Here is a 15,995-nt window from a genome sequence, read left to right on the forward strand (position 1 = left end):
ACTTTTGTCCCCTCAATGTACTATAAAATAAAAAAAATTAACTGCTGAATAGAGCGAGAATTCACCAAACTGATTGAGCAGTTGTTGCTGTGCATGACAATCAATACTGCGTCGATGTGTGATTTACCCATACTCCTCAAGCTTCCAATTAACGAAGTGGAAAGACAAAAGAGATACCATCCATAGTTTACATAATTTATTAACCATTACATTTACAACTGTGCGTTAGGAAAATTTGTTGAACAACTTGTATCTATATTTCCAAACATTTTAAAAACAACCAGAAGTGAGAGTAAATCCGTTGCCGGAGGTAGCGGAGCTGCTACTTCAGCTTGCAGTACCTTCCTCGGCCCGCGCACAGCTTCCGCAGCGCGTCCTCTGCCTGCTTCATACCCTTGCTTGCTGCCAATTCCAGCAGCTTCTTCGATTCTCTGAAATGACAGAAATTCACAGATTCAAGTCGTAGTCAAACAAAAGTACACGCAGACACCATGTGAGAAGGTGCTCGTACTTTGTTACAATACCGGAACGGTTGACACGAAGTCTGTTGTGTGTTTCGGCGTATGGTGCTTAATCAGGGTTTAGGATACTGCCAACACTGTTAGAAACCTGTAATTAGCTCTGCGTGCGTGTTATAACTCTTAGGTGAATAGAAAAAGCAGGAAATTATATTTTTCCGTTATTTGCCAATTAGTTGTTCAAATGTGTGTGAAATCTTATGGGACTTAACTGCTAAGGTCATCAGTCCCTAAGCTTACACACTACTTATCCTAAATTATCCTAAAGACAAACACACACACCCATGCCCAAGGGAGGACTCCAACCTCCAATTTGTTGTCACTCGAAGAAAACTGGGAGGGAGTTCATAGTTCAGGCAGACTCAACAGCGGTCTTCAGTTTCCACATTTTCATATCAGAAGAGATTGATATTGTTCCATGACCAACGAGTTGGGTATGTAATACTATGATGGTCTACAGAGGATAGTTGTTCTGTAAACTTTTAGTGAAAAAGTTATATTTACGAAGCATAGTGTTGTGGGTATCTGATCCCTATAGAAGGGCCTCCGAAAGTAAAAAAAAAAGAATTTATGCTCTAGCACACGATCATTTCCAAAAGAAAAAAAGGGTTAGAGTTCTATGTCCAGTCGACAACGAGGTTACAGACGTAGCACGAGCTCGGATTAGGGAAAGGATGGGAAGGAAATCTTCCGTGCCTTTTCGAAAGGAACCGTCCCTTCATTTGGCTTCGTCGATTTAGGCAAATCAGGGAAAACCTAAATCTGGATGGCTGTACGCGGTCTGAACCATCGTTCTCCCGTATGCGAGCCAAGTGTGCAAAGCCACTGCGCCAGCTCGCTCTGTCCGACTATTTCAGTCATATAGCCGAAATAATATTCATCATATGGACTATGGTCGCTATGATAATGATATTCTATTCCTTGCCTCCAGTGCAGATGAACATCTAACGCAAGAACTTGGTAGAGTAAGTTTGAAAGCTAGCTTGAAAATATTGGTTTGGTGCATAACTTTGTAGCGTTTTTGCGTGACTTCAATAAACACAACACAAACACATAAAAGAGACTTTAGCCGTCAATAATGTATTCTCCTTCGCTATTTACAACAGTCTGCCAACGTCGAGGAAACTTTTCGATTCCGCGACAATAGAAATCACGGGGTTTTGAGGTGAAGAACTCTTCGAGCCACGTTCGGAGCGCATTTTCATCGGGAAGGGAAGTTCCTTGAAGGTTATTCGATAGAGAGTGCAAATGGTGAAAATCTGGAGACGCAAGATCTGGTGAATAAGCTGGATGCGGAATGACTTCCCAAAACAACTCCTGTATAGTGTTTTTTTGGCACTCTAGCAGAATCAAGGGCGGCCGTTATCGTGGAGTTATATCACTTCACGCATTCTTCCTGGTCGTTGTTCTTGGACCGCGTCTACAAGACGTCTCAGTTGTTGACCTTGAATGTCAGCAGTGACGCTTACAGTTCGGGGAAGCAATTTAGTACACCGCACCGTTGCTGTTCCACCAGATGTATATCATCATCTTTTGTGGATGCACACAGGTCTTTGTACGGGGAGTTGTTACTTCTTTGGGCTCAGCCATTCCTTTATTTTCCTTTTGTTAGCATAAAGACACCGTTTCTCGTTAACAGTAACGACACACGATAAGAATGGTCGGTATTGTTCACGAGCCAATTGATGACGAGCAATTAGAGATGCACACGTGGCTACGAGCTCATTTTTGTGACTTTGGTTTAGAGCATACAAACGTCGCACGATGGTGGAATGATCACAGTTCATCACATTTACAACTCTTCGAGAACACTAAGGTGAATAATAGTGGATCAATTCGTTCAAACGATCTTTATCAAACTCCGAAGGTCTTTCTGAACGTGGAGAGTCATTAATGCCAAAACAATCTTCCTTAAAACGAAAAAAAAATTCCAGCTGTGCTCTGTCCAATGGCGTTATCCCTATACACGGTACAAATGTTTCTGGCTGTGTCCGCTGCTGCCGCTCCTCTACTGAATTAAAACAGAAGAATATGTCGGAAACGTTCCGATTTCTCCACTTGGCATTCCATTTTCTAGCGTCCACAGCTACACTTACGACCTCCAAATGACAAAATGTAAACTCAAGTAACAACAGTGAATCACAAATAAAAAGTAGCGATTGATAAATAAACCCATAGCATCCGAAATACCAACAGGAGGAGGAGGAGATTAGCGTTTAACGTCCCGTCGACAACGAGATTATTAGAGACGGAACACGAGTTCGGATTAGGGGAGGAAATCTGCCGCGCCCTTCCAAAGGAACCATCCCGGCATTTCCCTGAAGCGATTTTGGGAAATCAAGGAAAACCTAAATCCGGATGGCCGGAGGCGGGTTTGATACGTAGTCCTCCCGAATGCGAGTCCAGTGTGCTAGCCACTGCGCCACCTCGCTCGGTACGCTCGGAATACGAACACTGGAAACAACAATTATATTATTATTATTATTATTGTTGTTGTTATTAAATGTCCGTAATTATTATTCACTTAATACAATTTACGTTATTTGATAATGTTGCTGCAGCCTTACACAATATAAACAAAAACGAAATAAAGTAAAGTGCAGAGAAGACTACTAAGACTGCAACTCATTGTTCCTGCCTTCAGTTGTGCGCACATAAAAAAATTAATTTCAAATATTACTTAAGTATTGCAGTTTTCTCATATTATGTATTCATGAGTCATAACTTACTCGAAATTTTCTACCTTAACGGTAAGAAGAATCAATGAAAATACTAGTTAATCATTCCACTGTTCACTGTCCTGGATGATTCTAGCCGGCACAAATGAGTCACTTCAAGCAAACATGAAATGTGTTCGGCAGCCTGTGACGTTAATTTCATCTTGTTTTTGATTCACAGCTCACATGCACTCCGCATCTTTTACCTGATTAGTGTACGAACTCCCCAACTGACCAAAAACTGCCCTTACGGCTAGCACACGAATTCTGCAGCCAGCAACAGACCTACGGTATTCTCTTGGCCACTCGCAGCAACACGTCAGCAAGCCATATTGTTGGAGTGTAGGTAAATTATTATCTTAAATGCCTTAACTGACAGAGGTAAGACGAAAAACAGTTTAAAGGAAAGGAAGTATATAATAACTAGCTTCAACTGTGGGTAATTTTCTTCTGAGTATTTGTAAGCCAACTGCAACATGTAAGCTTGGTATGAAACACAGTTCAACAAGTGCAATACGTTCATTTCACCATTTTGCCACTGCACAATTTTGTACTCGGTGGATCATTGTCTTTCTTTAGACTTCTTGTCAGTTCTTTGTACGAAACCAGAGCCCACATAATTCAGACAAATGCAACAGTCTGTACTCTTCTCAGGTTACTCGCAAAAATGTGTTAGGGTGAGTCGATTTAGACAGCGAATTAAAATGAGAATGAATACATTCACACCATTTGTCATTCTCCAAAGCGCAGAGGACTCGTCTGTCTAGTTATGCACGATCACTACGCCACTAGACAGTCATTTAACAATATGTGTCAATCTAAACATTATTAAAAGCTGTTGATTTGTATGATGAACTAAATTCACTATCTTCTTGAAACATATACGATGAATTACTGCTGTCAAGTTTTTGATATTAAAAATTAAGTTCAAAATATTTCGGCAGGATTTTCCAGTAAGTCTTAAAAAGTCAGTTGTCAGACAGCATAAAATTCTACATCTCCATCTACACCTACATGGATACTCTGCAAATCACATTTAAGTGTCTGGCAGAGGATTCATCGAACAACTTCACAATTCTCTATTATTTCAATCTCGGATAGCGCGCGGAAAGACCGAACACCTATATCTTTCCGTACGAGCTCTGACTGCCCTTATTTTATCGTGGTGATCGTTCCTCCCTATGAAGGTCGGTGTCAACAAAATATTTTCGCATTCGGAGGAGAAAGTTGGTGATTGGAACTTCGTGATAAGATTCCGTCGCAACGAAAAAGGCCTTTCTTTTAACGATTTTCAGGACAAATCCTGTATCACTTCAGTGACACACTCTCCCGTATTTCGAGATAATACAAAACGTACTCCCCTTCTTTGAACTTTTTTGATGTACTCCATCAGTCCTATCTGGTAAGGATCCCACATCGCGCAACAGTGTTCTAAAAGAGGACAGAAAAGTTTAGTATAGGCAGTCCCTTTAGTAGATCTGTTACATTTTCTAAGTGTCCTGCCAATAAAACGCAGTCTTTGGTTAGCCTTCCCCACAACATTTTCCATGTGTTCCTTCCAATTTAAGTTGTTCGTAATTGTAATTCCTAGGTATTAAGTTGAATTTACGGCCTTTATATTAGACTGATTTATCGTGGAACCGAAGTTTAACGGATTCCTTTTAGCACTCATGTGGATGTCCTCACACTTTTCGTTACTTATGGCCAATTACCACTTTTCGCAACATTCTGATATCTTTTCTAAATATTTTGCAATTTGTTTTGATCTTCTGATGACTTTATTAGTCGATAAACGACAGCGTCATCTGCAAACAACCTAAGACGGCTGCTCAGATTGTCTCCCAAATCGGCTATATAGATAAAGAACAGCAAAGGGCCTATAATACTACCTTGGGGAACGCCAGAAATTACTTCTGTTTTACTCAATGACTTTCCTTCAGTTACTACACACTGCGACCTTCAGACAGGAAGTCACAAATCCAGTCACATAACTGAGACGATATTCCATAGGAATGCAATTTCACTACAAGCCGCTTGTGTGGTACAATGTGAAAAGCATTCCAGAAATCCAAAAATCAATCTGAAATCCCTTGTCGATGGCACTCAACACTTCGTGCGAGTAAAGAGCTAGTTGTGTTTGACAAGAACGACGTTTTCTAATTCCGTGTTGACTGTGTGCCAATAGACTGTTTTTTTTTCGAGGTAATTAATAATGTTTGTACACAATACGTTCCAAAATCCTGCTGCATATCGACGTTAATGATAAGGGCCTGTAATTTAGTGGATTACTCCTACTACCTTTCTTGAATATTGCTGTGACCTGTGCAACTTTTCAGTGTTTGGATACGAATCTTTCGTCGAGCGAACGGTTGTATATGATTGTTAAGTATGGAGCTATTGCATCAGCATACTCTGAAAGGAACCTAACTAGTATACCGTCTGGAGCAGAAGACCTGCTTTTATTAAGTGATTTAAGTTGCTTCACTATTTCGAGGATATCTGCTTCTACGTTACTCTTGTTAGCAGCTGTTCTTGATTCTAATTCTGGAATATTTACTTCGTCTTCTGTTGTGAAGGAATTTCGGAAGGCTGTGTTTAGTAACTCTGCTTTGGCAGCACTGTGTTCGATAGTATCTCCATTGCTATCGCGCATACATTGTGTCTTGCCGCTAGCATATTTCACATGCGACCAGAATCTCTTTGGATTTTCTGCCAGGTTTCGAGACAAAGTTTCGTTGTGGAAACTGTTATAAGCATCTCGCATTGAAGTCCGCGCTAAATTTCGAGCTTCTGTAAAAGATCACCAATTTTGTGGATTTTGCGTCTGCTTAAATTTGGCATGTTTGTTTCGTTGTTTCTGCAGCAGTGCTCTGGTCCGTTTTGTGTACCAAGGAGGATCAGCTCCGTCGTTTGTTATTTGGTATAAATCTCTCAATTTCTGCCGATACTATTTCTTTCAATTCAAGCCACATCTGGTCTACACTTACATTGACAATTTGAATGGAGTGGAGATTATCTCTCAGGAAGGTGTTCAGTCAGTTTTTGTCTGCTTTTTTGAATAGGTATATTTTTCGTTTATTTTTGGAGGATTTGGGGATTACAATGTTCAATCTCGCTACGACAACCATGTGTTCACTAATCCCTGTATCCGTTTTGATGCTCGTTATTAATTCAGGATTATTTTTTTCTAAGAGGTCAAGTGTGCTTCTCGAAATAATTTTCTGAGAATGTGTTTAGCACAATTTCGGATGCTGTTCTATGCGTACCTCCTAAACATGTATTTTCGCCAACATATCGAGGGTGAATTAATGTCACCACCAACTATAATTGTATGAGTCGGGTACGTGTTTGAAATCAAATTCAAGTTCTCCTTGAACCTTTCAGCTATTGTATCATCTGAATTGGTAGGTCGGTGAAAGGATTCAATTATTGTTTTATTCCGGTTGCCAAAAATGATCTCTGGCCATACTAACTTACAGGAACTATCTACTTCAGTTTCACGACAAGATAAACTACATCTAACAGCAACAAACACGCCACCGCCAACTGTGTTAAGGTTCTTCGCAAAATTTCGGCTGAACTTATCTCCGGCTTTAGCTAGCTTTCAGTGCCTATAACGATTTGAGCATCAGTGCTATCTATTAGCGCTTGGAGCTCTGGTACTTTCCCAACACGGCTACGGCAATTTACAACTGTTGTACCGGTGGTTCCTGTATCTACGTCTTTCCTGTGTTTGGCCTGCACCGTTTGTAACGGAAACCTTCTTGTGTTTCCCCGAGACCCTCTAACCTAAAATACTTCCCACACCGCGCCACACAGCCCTTGCTACCCGTGTAGCCGCCTCCTGCGTGTAGTGGAATCCTGACCTATTCAGCGGAACCCGAAACCCAACCACCCTATGGCAAATTATAAAATAAATGTCACAGAGATGCTTTAGGGCAATATTTTATTTGTTACTGTTTATTAATATAAACATTTACGAAAGAAAGGATGTTCACGTTTAACAAAATCCACACTTATCATATGATAATCCTTTGAATTCAGTGTCCATTAAGTGAAACCAGTTTGAGCAATGATCACATCCATTGTTTTCCAGATTATCACCCTCGACATCACTGAAAACTTCTTCATCTCACTCTCTACACTTTATTAGTGCAAGATTTTCTACATTCCGGCCTGTATTTGTCTTTTAGGCCTACTTCTCCCCCCCCCCCCCCCCCCTACTCTTTCTGCTTGCTTTTATTTTCCTTTCCTCTCTTCTTCTGAGAATGATTTTTTCTTTTACTTATTTTGCCTTTTCTTCATGTGAATACCACTCTCACCATGTGGTAGACGAGATTGCTTTAGGAAGTGATTTTCTTTTTAAAGATTTTCTTCGTCTGATTTCTTACTTTTAGCTTTATATATAGGAGCTGGATAATACATATGATTACCAAAAAGCAAAAAGAAGTTTCTTTCTGTTTGTAGAAGCTATAGTGTCATCTACAGATTCGCCAGGCGACGGTTCTGTTGGATCTGGCGGGAATCTGGAAGAATATGATAGTGTCTGATACGGTAATGATGAGGTACTACTGTTTCAAGAGACAGGATTGTTGCCTCGGAGGTATACTTGGAGTAAAATGAGCCTGAGTCAAGATGCTTAGCTGCGTAGTTGTGGGTCTGGACTCAGACATGAAAGCTGAGATTTCATTAGACTCGTATATTCAAAGAAAATGCTGCTTTTCATCCACCCACTTTCAGATCTTCCCAAATATTAACCCTCAGGTATACTGTTCACCACTTCCTTAGGTGGTCGAATGTATGGAGATACAACCATAGGTGGAACAATCTCCCCACCACCTGCGAACACCAAAAGCACTGTGAACGTTTCTTTTTCATTGCCGCACTGAGTAACCTTGACATTTCGTCAAGCTCTGGGGGCAATCGCTTTTCCTGTCTTTGGACGTATACTAAAGCTAGTTTCACTCCCACGCAGAATCCTTCCAGGATCCTCTAATATATCTGATACTTTAATTCTTTTAGATACACTGTTAGTTTTTTAAACCACTTCCTAATAGATTCCTCAGTAACGACTGCAAGTTTCTTCGAGATTCCTTCTGTAGTGCGGTAACTCAAGATACGGTGTCTTCCTAAGAAAGACAAGTACAACTTATTCCTCAGTCAGCTGTCTCTGAACGGAGTACTCCTTCCACCATCCAAACTTATGCTTCGAACTGTATTCAAGAGGTGGTCTTTCTTTTGTCCAAAACCACACTTAAACATATTTATTAACTACTTAACAGCCTTAAGCTCTTCACCTTACGTTAGAACTGTGAAGGTCCCATTTTTCTTGGTACACGGTTTTTTAGTCTACCTTGGAGTGTTCCCCATGGCACAATAAACTTAAGATTGGCTTGGAGAGCTTTTGCGACAGCATTCTCAGGATACCAGTGAATAGGCCTTCTACCGCCTGGCATCTTCAGTTCCAATCCGTAGATTACCTGACAAATAAACAGGCCATTCCAATCGTTCACGCTGTATACTCTACATAGAACCAGTGACATGTTAATCAGGTAGTTGGTTACTGAACACTGGCTCATATTATCCATAAGATAAGCCATATCTTTTTTGTATGGCTCGCTACTGGGTATAGCAGCAGTTACAGAAATATACTGGGTATACTGATATGACTTTTTGTAAAAGTAGGCTTAATGCCGAGTGTGGTATTCAAACCGAGCAATCAGCCTTCATGGCTCAATACTGGTTTTTGTTCCTAAACTTATTCCAATTGTTATCCATCCTAAGAAAACTTAAGAATGTAGTATGGATAGCAGTCTTTAATCTTTGTACAATGCGTAAAACGATGGTGGTTGGTATGAGTGTAATCTAATGTCAGAGTATAGCTGTCTCTTAAAACCAACTTGAAGTTAGTACAAAATCAGTCATGCACTTAGTTCAAAGGGTGACTCTGACTAGCAAGCACTCCAGAGTGCAGCACTGACACTTTCCTAGAGGTAGGACGGCTGAGAACTAGAACAACACTGATAGCGGGAAGAACTAAGAAATTTGTTTGTTATATCAGTATTTGTGAGAAAATGGCTGACTATTAGTAATGGCTCAATTTAGGTGCACCTCCCCTACGCGGTCACCTTCCTGAGGGCCAAATTGCGGAATTTGTTTAGGTGGATTAATGGACCCTTTCTCGACATTTTCCGACTTTCGGAGTTCCTTTACGCTCTCTATTTCATCTGCTCAATTTAATTACTTTGCTGTGAGTAAAACTGAATGACAAATTTTTCATATGCAGTTTATTCAAGAAATATTATCAGACTTTGAGAATTAACATAATAATATCCTTTTCCTATGAGAATCAAGCTGTGACTGAAGGAAACAGTTCAGAAATTCCCACTGGTAACATTTTCGTTTTAGTTGGCATGTCTTTCAACATATTTGGCACTATCCTGATCTTTGTTTTCTATTAATCATCTTTTCTCTACATGCCAATCACACCAAATATGTTAGAAAACCCGTTTATTTATTATTATCCGTCTCCACACCTATAATATTTCCTCTCTTCCGGGATAGCTTAGCTTGACAGCGTACTAACTTCCCCTCATTTTGTTAAGAATTTACCAGATATTTCTACCCGTGAGTACTGCTTCTAGTGCTTATTCATATCGTACTTTGTCTGTCCTCTTAACTCTTGATATTATGTAGGGCCAAATTTCAAGTGAATTCGCTTTCTTCTTCGCTGATTTTGAACTTTTCAATCCTTACAAGCAGATACAAATGTAAGGATGTAGAGGCTTGTCTCACTAGGGGTAAGATAGATACTGCCTACAGGAAAATTAAAGAGACCTTTGGAGAGAAGAGAACCACTTGTATGAATATCAAGAGCTCAGATGGCAACCCAGTTTTAAGCAAAGAAGGGAAGGCAGAAAGGTGGAAGGAGTATATAGAGGGTTTATACAAGGGCGATGTACTTGAGGACAATATTATGGAAATGGAAGAGGATGTAGATGAAGATGAAATGGGAGATAAGATACTGCGTGAAGAGTTTGACAGAGCACTGAAAGACCTGAGTCGAAACAAGGCCCCGGGAGTAGACAACATTCCATTAGTACAACTGATGGCCTTGGGAGAGCCAGTCATGACAACTCTCTATCATCTGGTGAGGAAGATGTATGAGACAGGCGAAATACCCTCAGAGTTCAAGAAGAATATAATAATTCCAATCCCAAAGAAAGCAGGTGTTGACAGATGTGAAAATTACCGAACAATCAGTTTAATAGGTCACAGCTGCAAAATACTAACGCGAATTCTTTACAGACGAATGGAAAAACTGGTAGAAGCCGACCTCGGGGAAGATCAGTTTGGATTCCGTAGAAATGTTGGAACACGTGAGGCAATACTAACCTTACGACTCATCTTAGAAGAAAGATTAAGAAAAGGCAAACCTACGTTTCTAGCATTTTTAGACTTAGAGAAAGCTTTTGACAACGTTAACTGGAATACTCTCTTTCAAATTCTGAAGGTGGCAGGGGTAAAATACAAGGAGCGAAAGGCTATTTACAATTTGTACAGAAACCAGATGGCAGTTATAAGAGTCGAGGGGCATGAAAGGGAAGCAGTGGTTGGGAAAGGAGTGAGACAGGGTTGTAGCCTCTCCCCGATGTTATTCAATCTGTATATTGAGCAAGCAGTAAAGGAAACAAAAGAAAAATTCGGAGTAGGTATTAAAATTCATGGAGAAGAAGTAAAAACTTTGAGGTTCGCCGATGACATTGTAATTCTGTCAGAGACAGCAAAGGACTTGGAAGAGCAGTTGAACGGATTGGACAGTGTCTTGAAAGGAGGATATAAGATGAAGATCAGCAAAAGCAAAACGAGGATAATGGAATGTAGTCAAATTAAATCGGGTGATGCTGAGGGGATTAGATTAGGAAATGAGACACTTAAAGTAGTAAAGGAGTTTTGCTATTTAGGGAGTAAAATAACTGATGATAGTCGAAGTAGAGAGGATATAAAATATAGACTGGCAATGGCAAGGAAATCGTTTCTGAAGAAGAGAAATTTGTTAACATCGAGTATAGATTTAAGTGTCAGGAAGTCGTTTCTGAAAGTATTTGTATGGAGTGTAGCCATGTATGGAAGTGAAACATGGACGATAACCAGTTTGGACATGAAGAAAATAGAAGCTTTCGAAATGTGGTGCTACAGAAGAATGCTGAAGATAAGGTGGGTAGATCACGTAACTAATGAGGAGGCATTGAATAGGATTAGGGAGAAGAGAAGTTTGTGGCACAACTTGACTAGAAGAAGGGATCGGTTGGTAGGACATGTTTTGAGGCATCAAGGGATCACAAATTTAGCATTGGAGGGCAGCGTGGAGGGTAAAAATCGTAGAGGGAGACCAAGAGATCAATACGCTAAGCAGATTCAGATGGATGTAGGTTGCAGTAGGTACTGGGAGATGAAGAAGCTTGCACAGGATAGAGTAGCATGGAGAGCTGCATCAAACCAGTCTCAGGACTGAAGACCACAACAACAACAACAAGCAGATGCACACTTACAAGAACTTCTTCTGCAGTTCCCTTTTGGTTTTTTACACTAATAGACTTCTTTGGTCGAAGAGAAGCTTTTTAACCTGCGTGGATTTATTACCGATGTACACGTCCAGATAGCCGACAGTGCTAAAGCCTCGCCCGCGGGGCACGGGGAAGCGAGGCGTATTAACGACGCGGCCTGGTGAGCCGACCAGCCTGGATGTGGTTTCTAGGCGGTTTCCCACATCCAACTAGGTGAATACCGGGCTGGTACCCACGTCCCGGCTAAGATACACACTTCCGGCTCAGATACACACTATGCAAACATTTCGTAAACGTTCTCTCACTTGAACTCAGGTTTACTCTAGACACAGACAGTCGGGATACACAGATTCCAATCTGGGGGACGGGTGGCATCAGGAAATCCATCAGGAATTCATCAACTAACTCTAACATTGCTTCAACCTATGTAGCAATGCCGACCCCGCAGAGAAAAGGGAGAAGGCAAAGAGGAAGAACAGAAAGAAGAAGAAGAATCTATTCTTGATACCTTTCTTGCTGTAGCTGGTTCTCCATACGGGGAAGTGGGATTTCCACACTGTCTCCCTACCAGCGTTGCTAGGAGAAGTGGTGTATGAATCAATGGTGTCCTTTGAACCCCAGTGGTGTATTGAAAAATCTCAATTTGCGAAGTGTGAACGACTATGAGAACCAAATACGAAACGAACGACTTGCATTAGCCACGTTGTAAACGACCACGGTATGATACCAGAGGAGTGGAACCTGGTGCCGACACGAAGTTCTTTTCCAGATACGGCAAAAGCTACCTCCGACCTTAAAGCACCGGTCCACAGGCCAACCTTCCGTGTTTCACGGATTCACTTCACATGGCGCTGCAGTGAGAAGTGCAGTTTAATCCAGGACAATGGCCAATAACCTAGCGATAAGCAAATGTACGTCGCTCCGTACGCGCCTTTGCCGCAAATTCTGTTGATGAGATTTTTCTTTTAGTACCGGCATTCTATGTAGCTACCTTATGGTCGTGCAACACTAAATCAGCATACTTAGAAAATTCCGCCACGACATACATTGACTCATTCCTGACACAACTTCAAGGCTAAGGTACACTTTTAAGTAGCTCCACGACTCACAGTAGACCCGTCAGAGAGTTTTAGTATTTTACTGTAGAGAGATGTCACTGCCGTTACCTTAAGACTGCTAGACATCGTCTTGTGGTCAAAGTAGTATCTTTTGAACATGAAACGTTGGTAAAGATTTATACTTCATAATTTTCCGACTGTATGCTGTCTCGACACTACCACATCGTCTGATAATTGATATAGTTTCACCATACATCGTTAATTTTGTGAATATCTGCAGGTTCGCCTCATTTGAAGAAGAATATGATAAAGAAAGGAAAATTCTTTTCTACAGTCAAAAATAACTTAACAAGATCACGCAAATAAACAGTAAATACATAAATAACGTGATCATAACAAAAAGACAGCCAACATTTACACTCAAAGATGCCAATGAACCACGTCACACCAGCTAAGGCGTGCCATATGCAGACATATAGGTAGATTAACATAGATGTAAGGAACAATATTACATGTATTTTACCATTATCACAGATACACTTGATAACGACAAAACGCCGAAACGACCCCTCGTGTAAGTTCTATCACTACGTGTAAGTAAATAAATAGCGCAGCAAAAAACTAGTACGTAAAAGAAAATTGGCTTTTTCTACAGTTACTTTCAGAAATCGTCGTAAAATTCAATTACTAATTTTCTCTGTCAATCAGACAAACAAATATGCTTTTCAAACAGACACTCAATCAAATAGTTAAACTGTTGTTTCTACGCTAGCAATTATACTACAAATAAATATTTTCCAGTATTAATTTAGGAAAGGGTACTGTGTACATTTCGTCAACGCATAGTGTTCTCTCCGTAATAAAAACTCTAATAAGAGAATTTTGCATTGCTTCGATGTACTAACCTCCTCGTACAAGAAAAAGCACATATTTTTGGAATAATCTCTTCAGGCAGTTGCTACTTCCATTTTTACTACGTGGAGACTTCAACGCATATCATCATTCAGTGGGGTGTAATATTTTCTCGAATGTCGATGACTGGAAAGTGAATCTGATACGCTGGGCTCAAGACACTTTCTAGCTGAAATTAAATTAAGTATTTACACGGAAAAATTAGTAGTACAGCAACACAGAAACGAAACCAAAAATGGTCTGAATATACGTCAGCTGCGAAAAAAATTATTCCACCGATTAGACGAAAGTCATACTGTTTCAGAAAAACGTTATTCGTACTAGAGGTAGTAAATAATGCTGCAACATATTCAATTCCACAGAATATGGAAAACATAAAAAATTAAGCATCTCTCGACGATGTGGGTGGAACACGTATGTTCTAGGGCTGTAGCTCGATGACGTATAGCATTGACTGAGTACAGGAAGCATTAGACGTCAGGTAATTACCGGAAACACAAACGCATTAGTTACGAAGTTAAGAGAGTTTTTAAAAAAAGTGAAGAAGAGCTACTGGATAAGTTACTGTTTTTTTGCTTACTAACGGACCAATAAACTCAGACTCCTTAAAGAATCGGACACTCATGTATAAGACAGCTTCAAACTTATTCCTTTACAAAGAAATTAATAAGGTAAATATTTGATTTTTGCAAGTGAGCGAGAAAAAATACTGAAAATATTTGAAATTGCGCCTAAAATTTGTTAGAACGCTAAGTGGTCTCACTATCGAACGCTGGAACAGTATAGTCTGGATAATTTGCGATCCGTTTTATCAGAGGCCAGTTTTTCATGCGTCTCAACGTTTATGATATCGTACAACGATATAATTTTGCAAGTACATTCAGTGGTTTATGTGGATACCGTCTGCAACATGTGTTGCGAACAGTCAGCAGAAAAGAAGTAATAATAATATATTTAAAAAAAAAACATGCGTGATACGGAAATTTTTACTGCATAAACAGCGAAAATGTAGTAAGCGATACACTATTATCCTTTCGCCATTTTGTATGTGTGTGTGTGTGGGGGGGGGGGGGGGGGGAGGTTTAAAATGGTTCAAATGGCTCTGAGCACTATGGGACTCAACTGCTGAGGTCATTAGTCCCCTAGAACTTAGAACTAGTTAAACCTAACTAACCTAAGGACATCACAAACATCCATGCCCGAGGCAGGATTCGAACCTGCGACCGTAGCGGTCTTGCGGTTCCAGACTGCAGCGCCTTTAACCGCACGGCCACTTCGGCCGGCGGGAGGGGGGGGGGGGAGGTTGGAGGAGGGTGTCTGCGAGAAATATTTCCATAAAGATTTGAAGCTATGGGTAAAGGGGTAAAGTTTGTTGGAACTCCCTAAGTGCTCTCATTCTCAAATAATGTATGAATAAAGTCTGGGTAATGGTGCGCTATAAGTTACGTTGCCTCAAGATATAAACACAAGTTCTGTATTAGTATAATAAACCTTTAACATGAGATTATATTTCTTATTGATCAGATTATGACAGCATTTTATGTATTTAAATTCGATCAATAATTATAATAAATATTGAAAATAAATTTTTTTCTGGCCCTGGAATCCGTTTGGCAGGTAACATGCATTTGCATTCGGGTGACATGAATTGGGTTAGCAGTTTAATACAGGGTTGTAAGAAAAGCTTGTAAGGGTGTAGCACGGTAGGTTGTGCTGAGATACAATTTTTAGGAAAAGTCTTCCGTACGTTGCGCCGTTTTCGAGTTAATTAGCGTGGACAGTGGCGGATTTACATATTGGCCCACTAGGCACGGGCCTAGGGGCGGCACCTTAAGGGAGGCGTCATGTTTTGCTCTGTATTCATTTTAACCTTTTACATTTTAAGATAACTACGCTTACAAACGACAAAAATGTTTAATATTGTTAAACAACTCGCTAGTTTAAATAAACCTAAGAACGAAATTCGACAATACAAACTTGGAAATATACATGTTTACTTGGTGACTCAATAGAAATTTAACAGTGGGTTTCTGTCTGGTGTCATCTTCATGATTGTTCAAGATATTTTGAAGTAAGCTGTCAGGTCGGCAATATACAGTAAAATGTTTGAAACATTATTATTCCGAGAATGTTATCGGCTTCTACTTAACCCTACCATATTTTCCCCGTGAAAATACCTGGACTCCTGAAAAGCTGTGATGAACTAATCAGCAGTTTCTTAAA

General features: G+C 40.2%; 1 protein-coding gene across 1 annotated transcript in view; it reads right to left on the minus strand.

The window, feature by feature from the left end:
• Positions 1-322: 322 nt before the first annotated feature.
• The window catches only part of LOC126481964 (sel1-repeat-containing protein YbeT-like), a 290,901-nt gene continuing 275,228 nt past the window's right edge, over positions 323-15,995 (minus strand). The window contains exon 4 of the mRNA XM_050105928.1: positions 323-431. Coding sequence (XP_049961885.1) covers positions 323-431 — 109 coding nt within the window. The remainder of the gene's footprint in view (positions 432-15,995) is intronic.

This window comes from Schistocerca serialis, chromosome 5 (assembly GCF_023864345.2).
Source record: "Schistocerca serialis cubense isolate TAMUIC-IGC-003099 chromosome 5, iqSchSeri2.2, whole genome shotgun sequence".
Lineage (NCBI taxonomy): Eukaryota > Metazoa > Arthropoda > Insecta > Orthoptera > Acrididae > Schistocerca > Schistocerca serialis.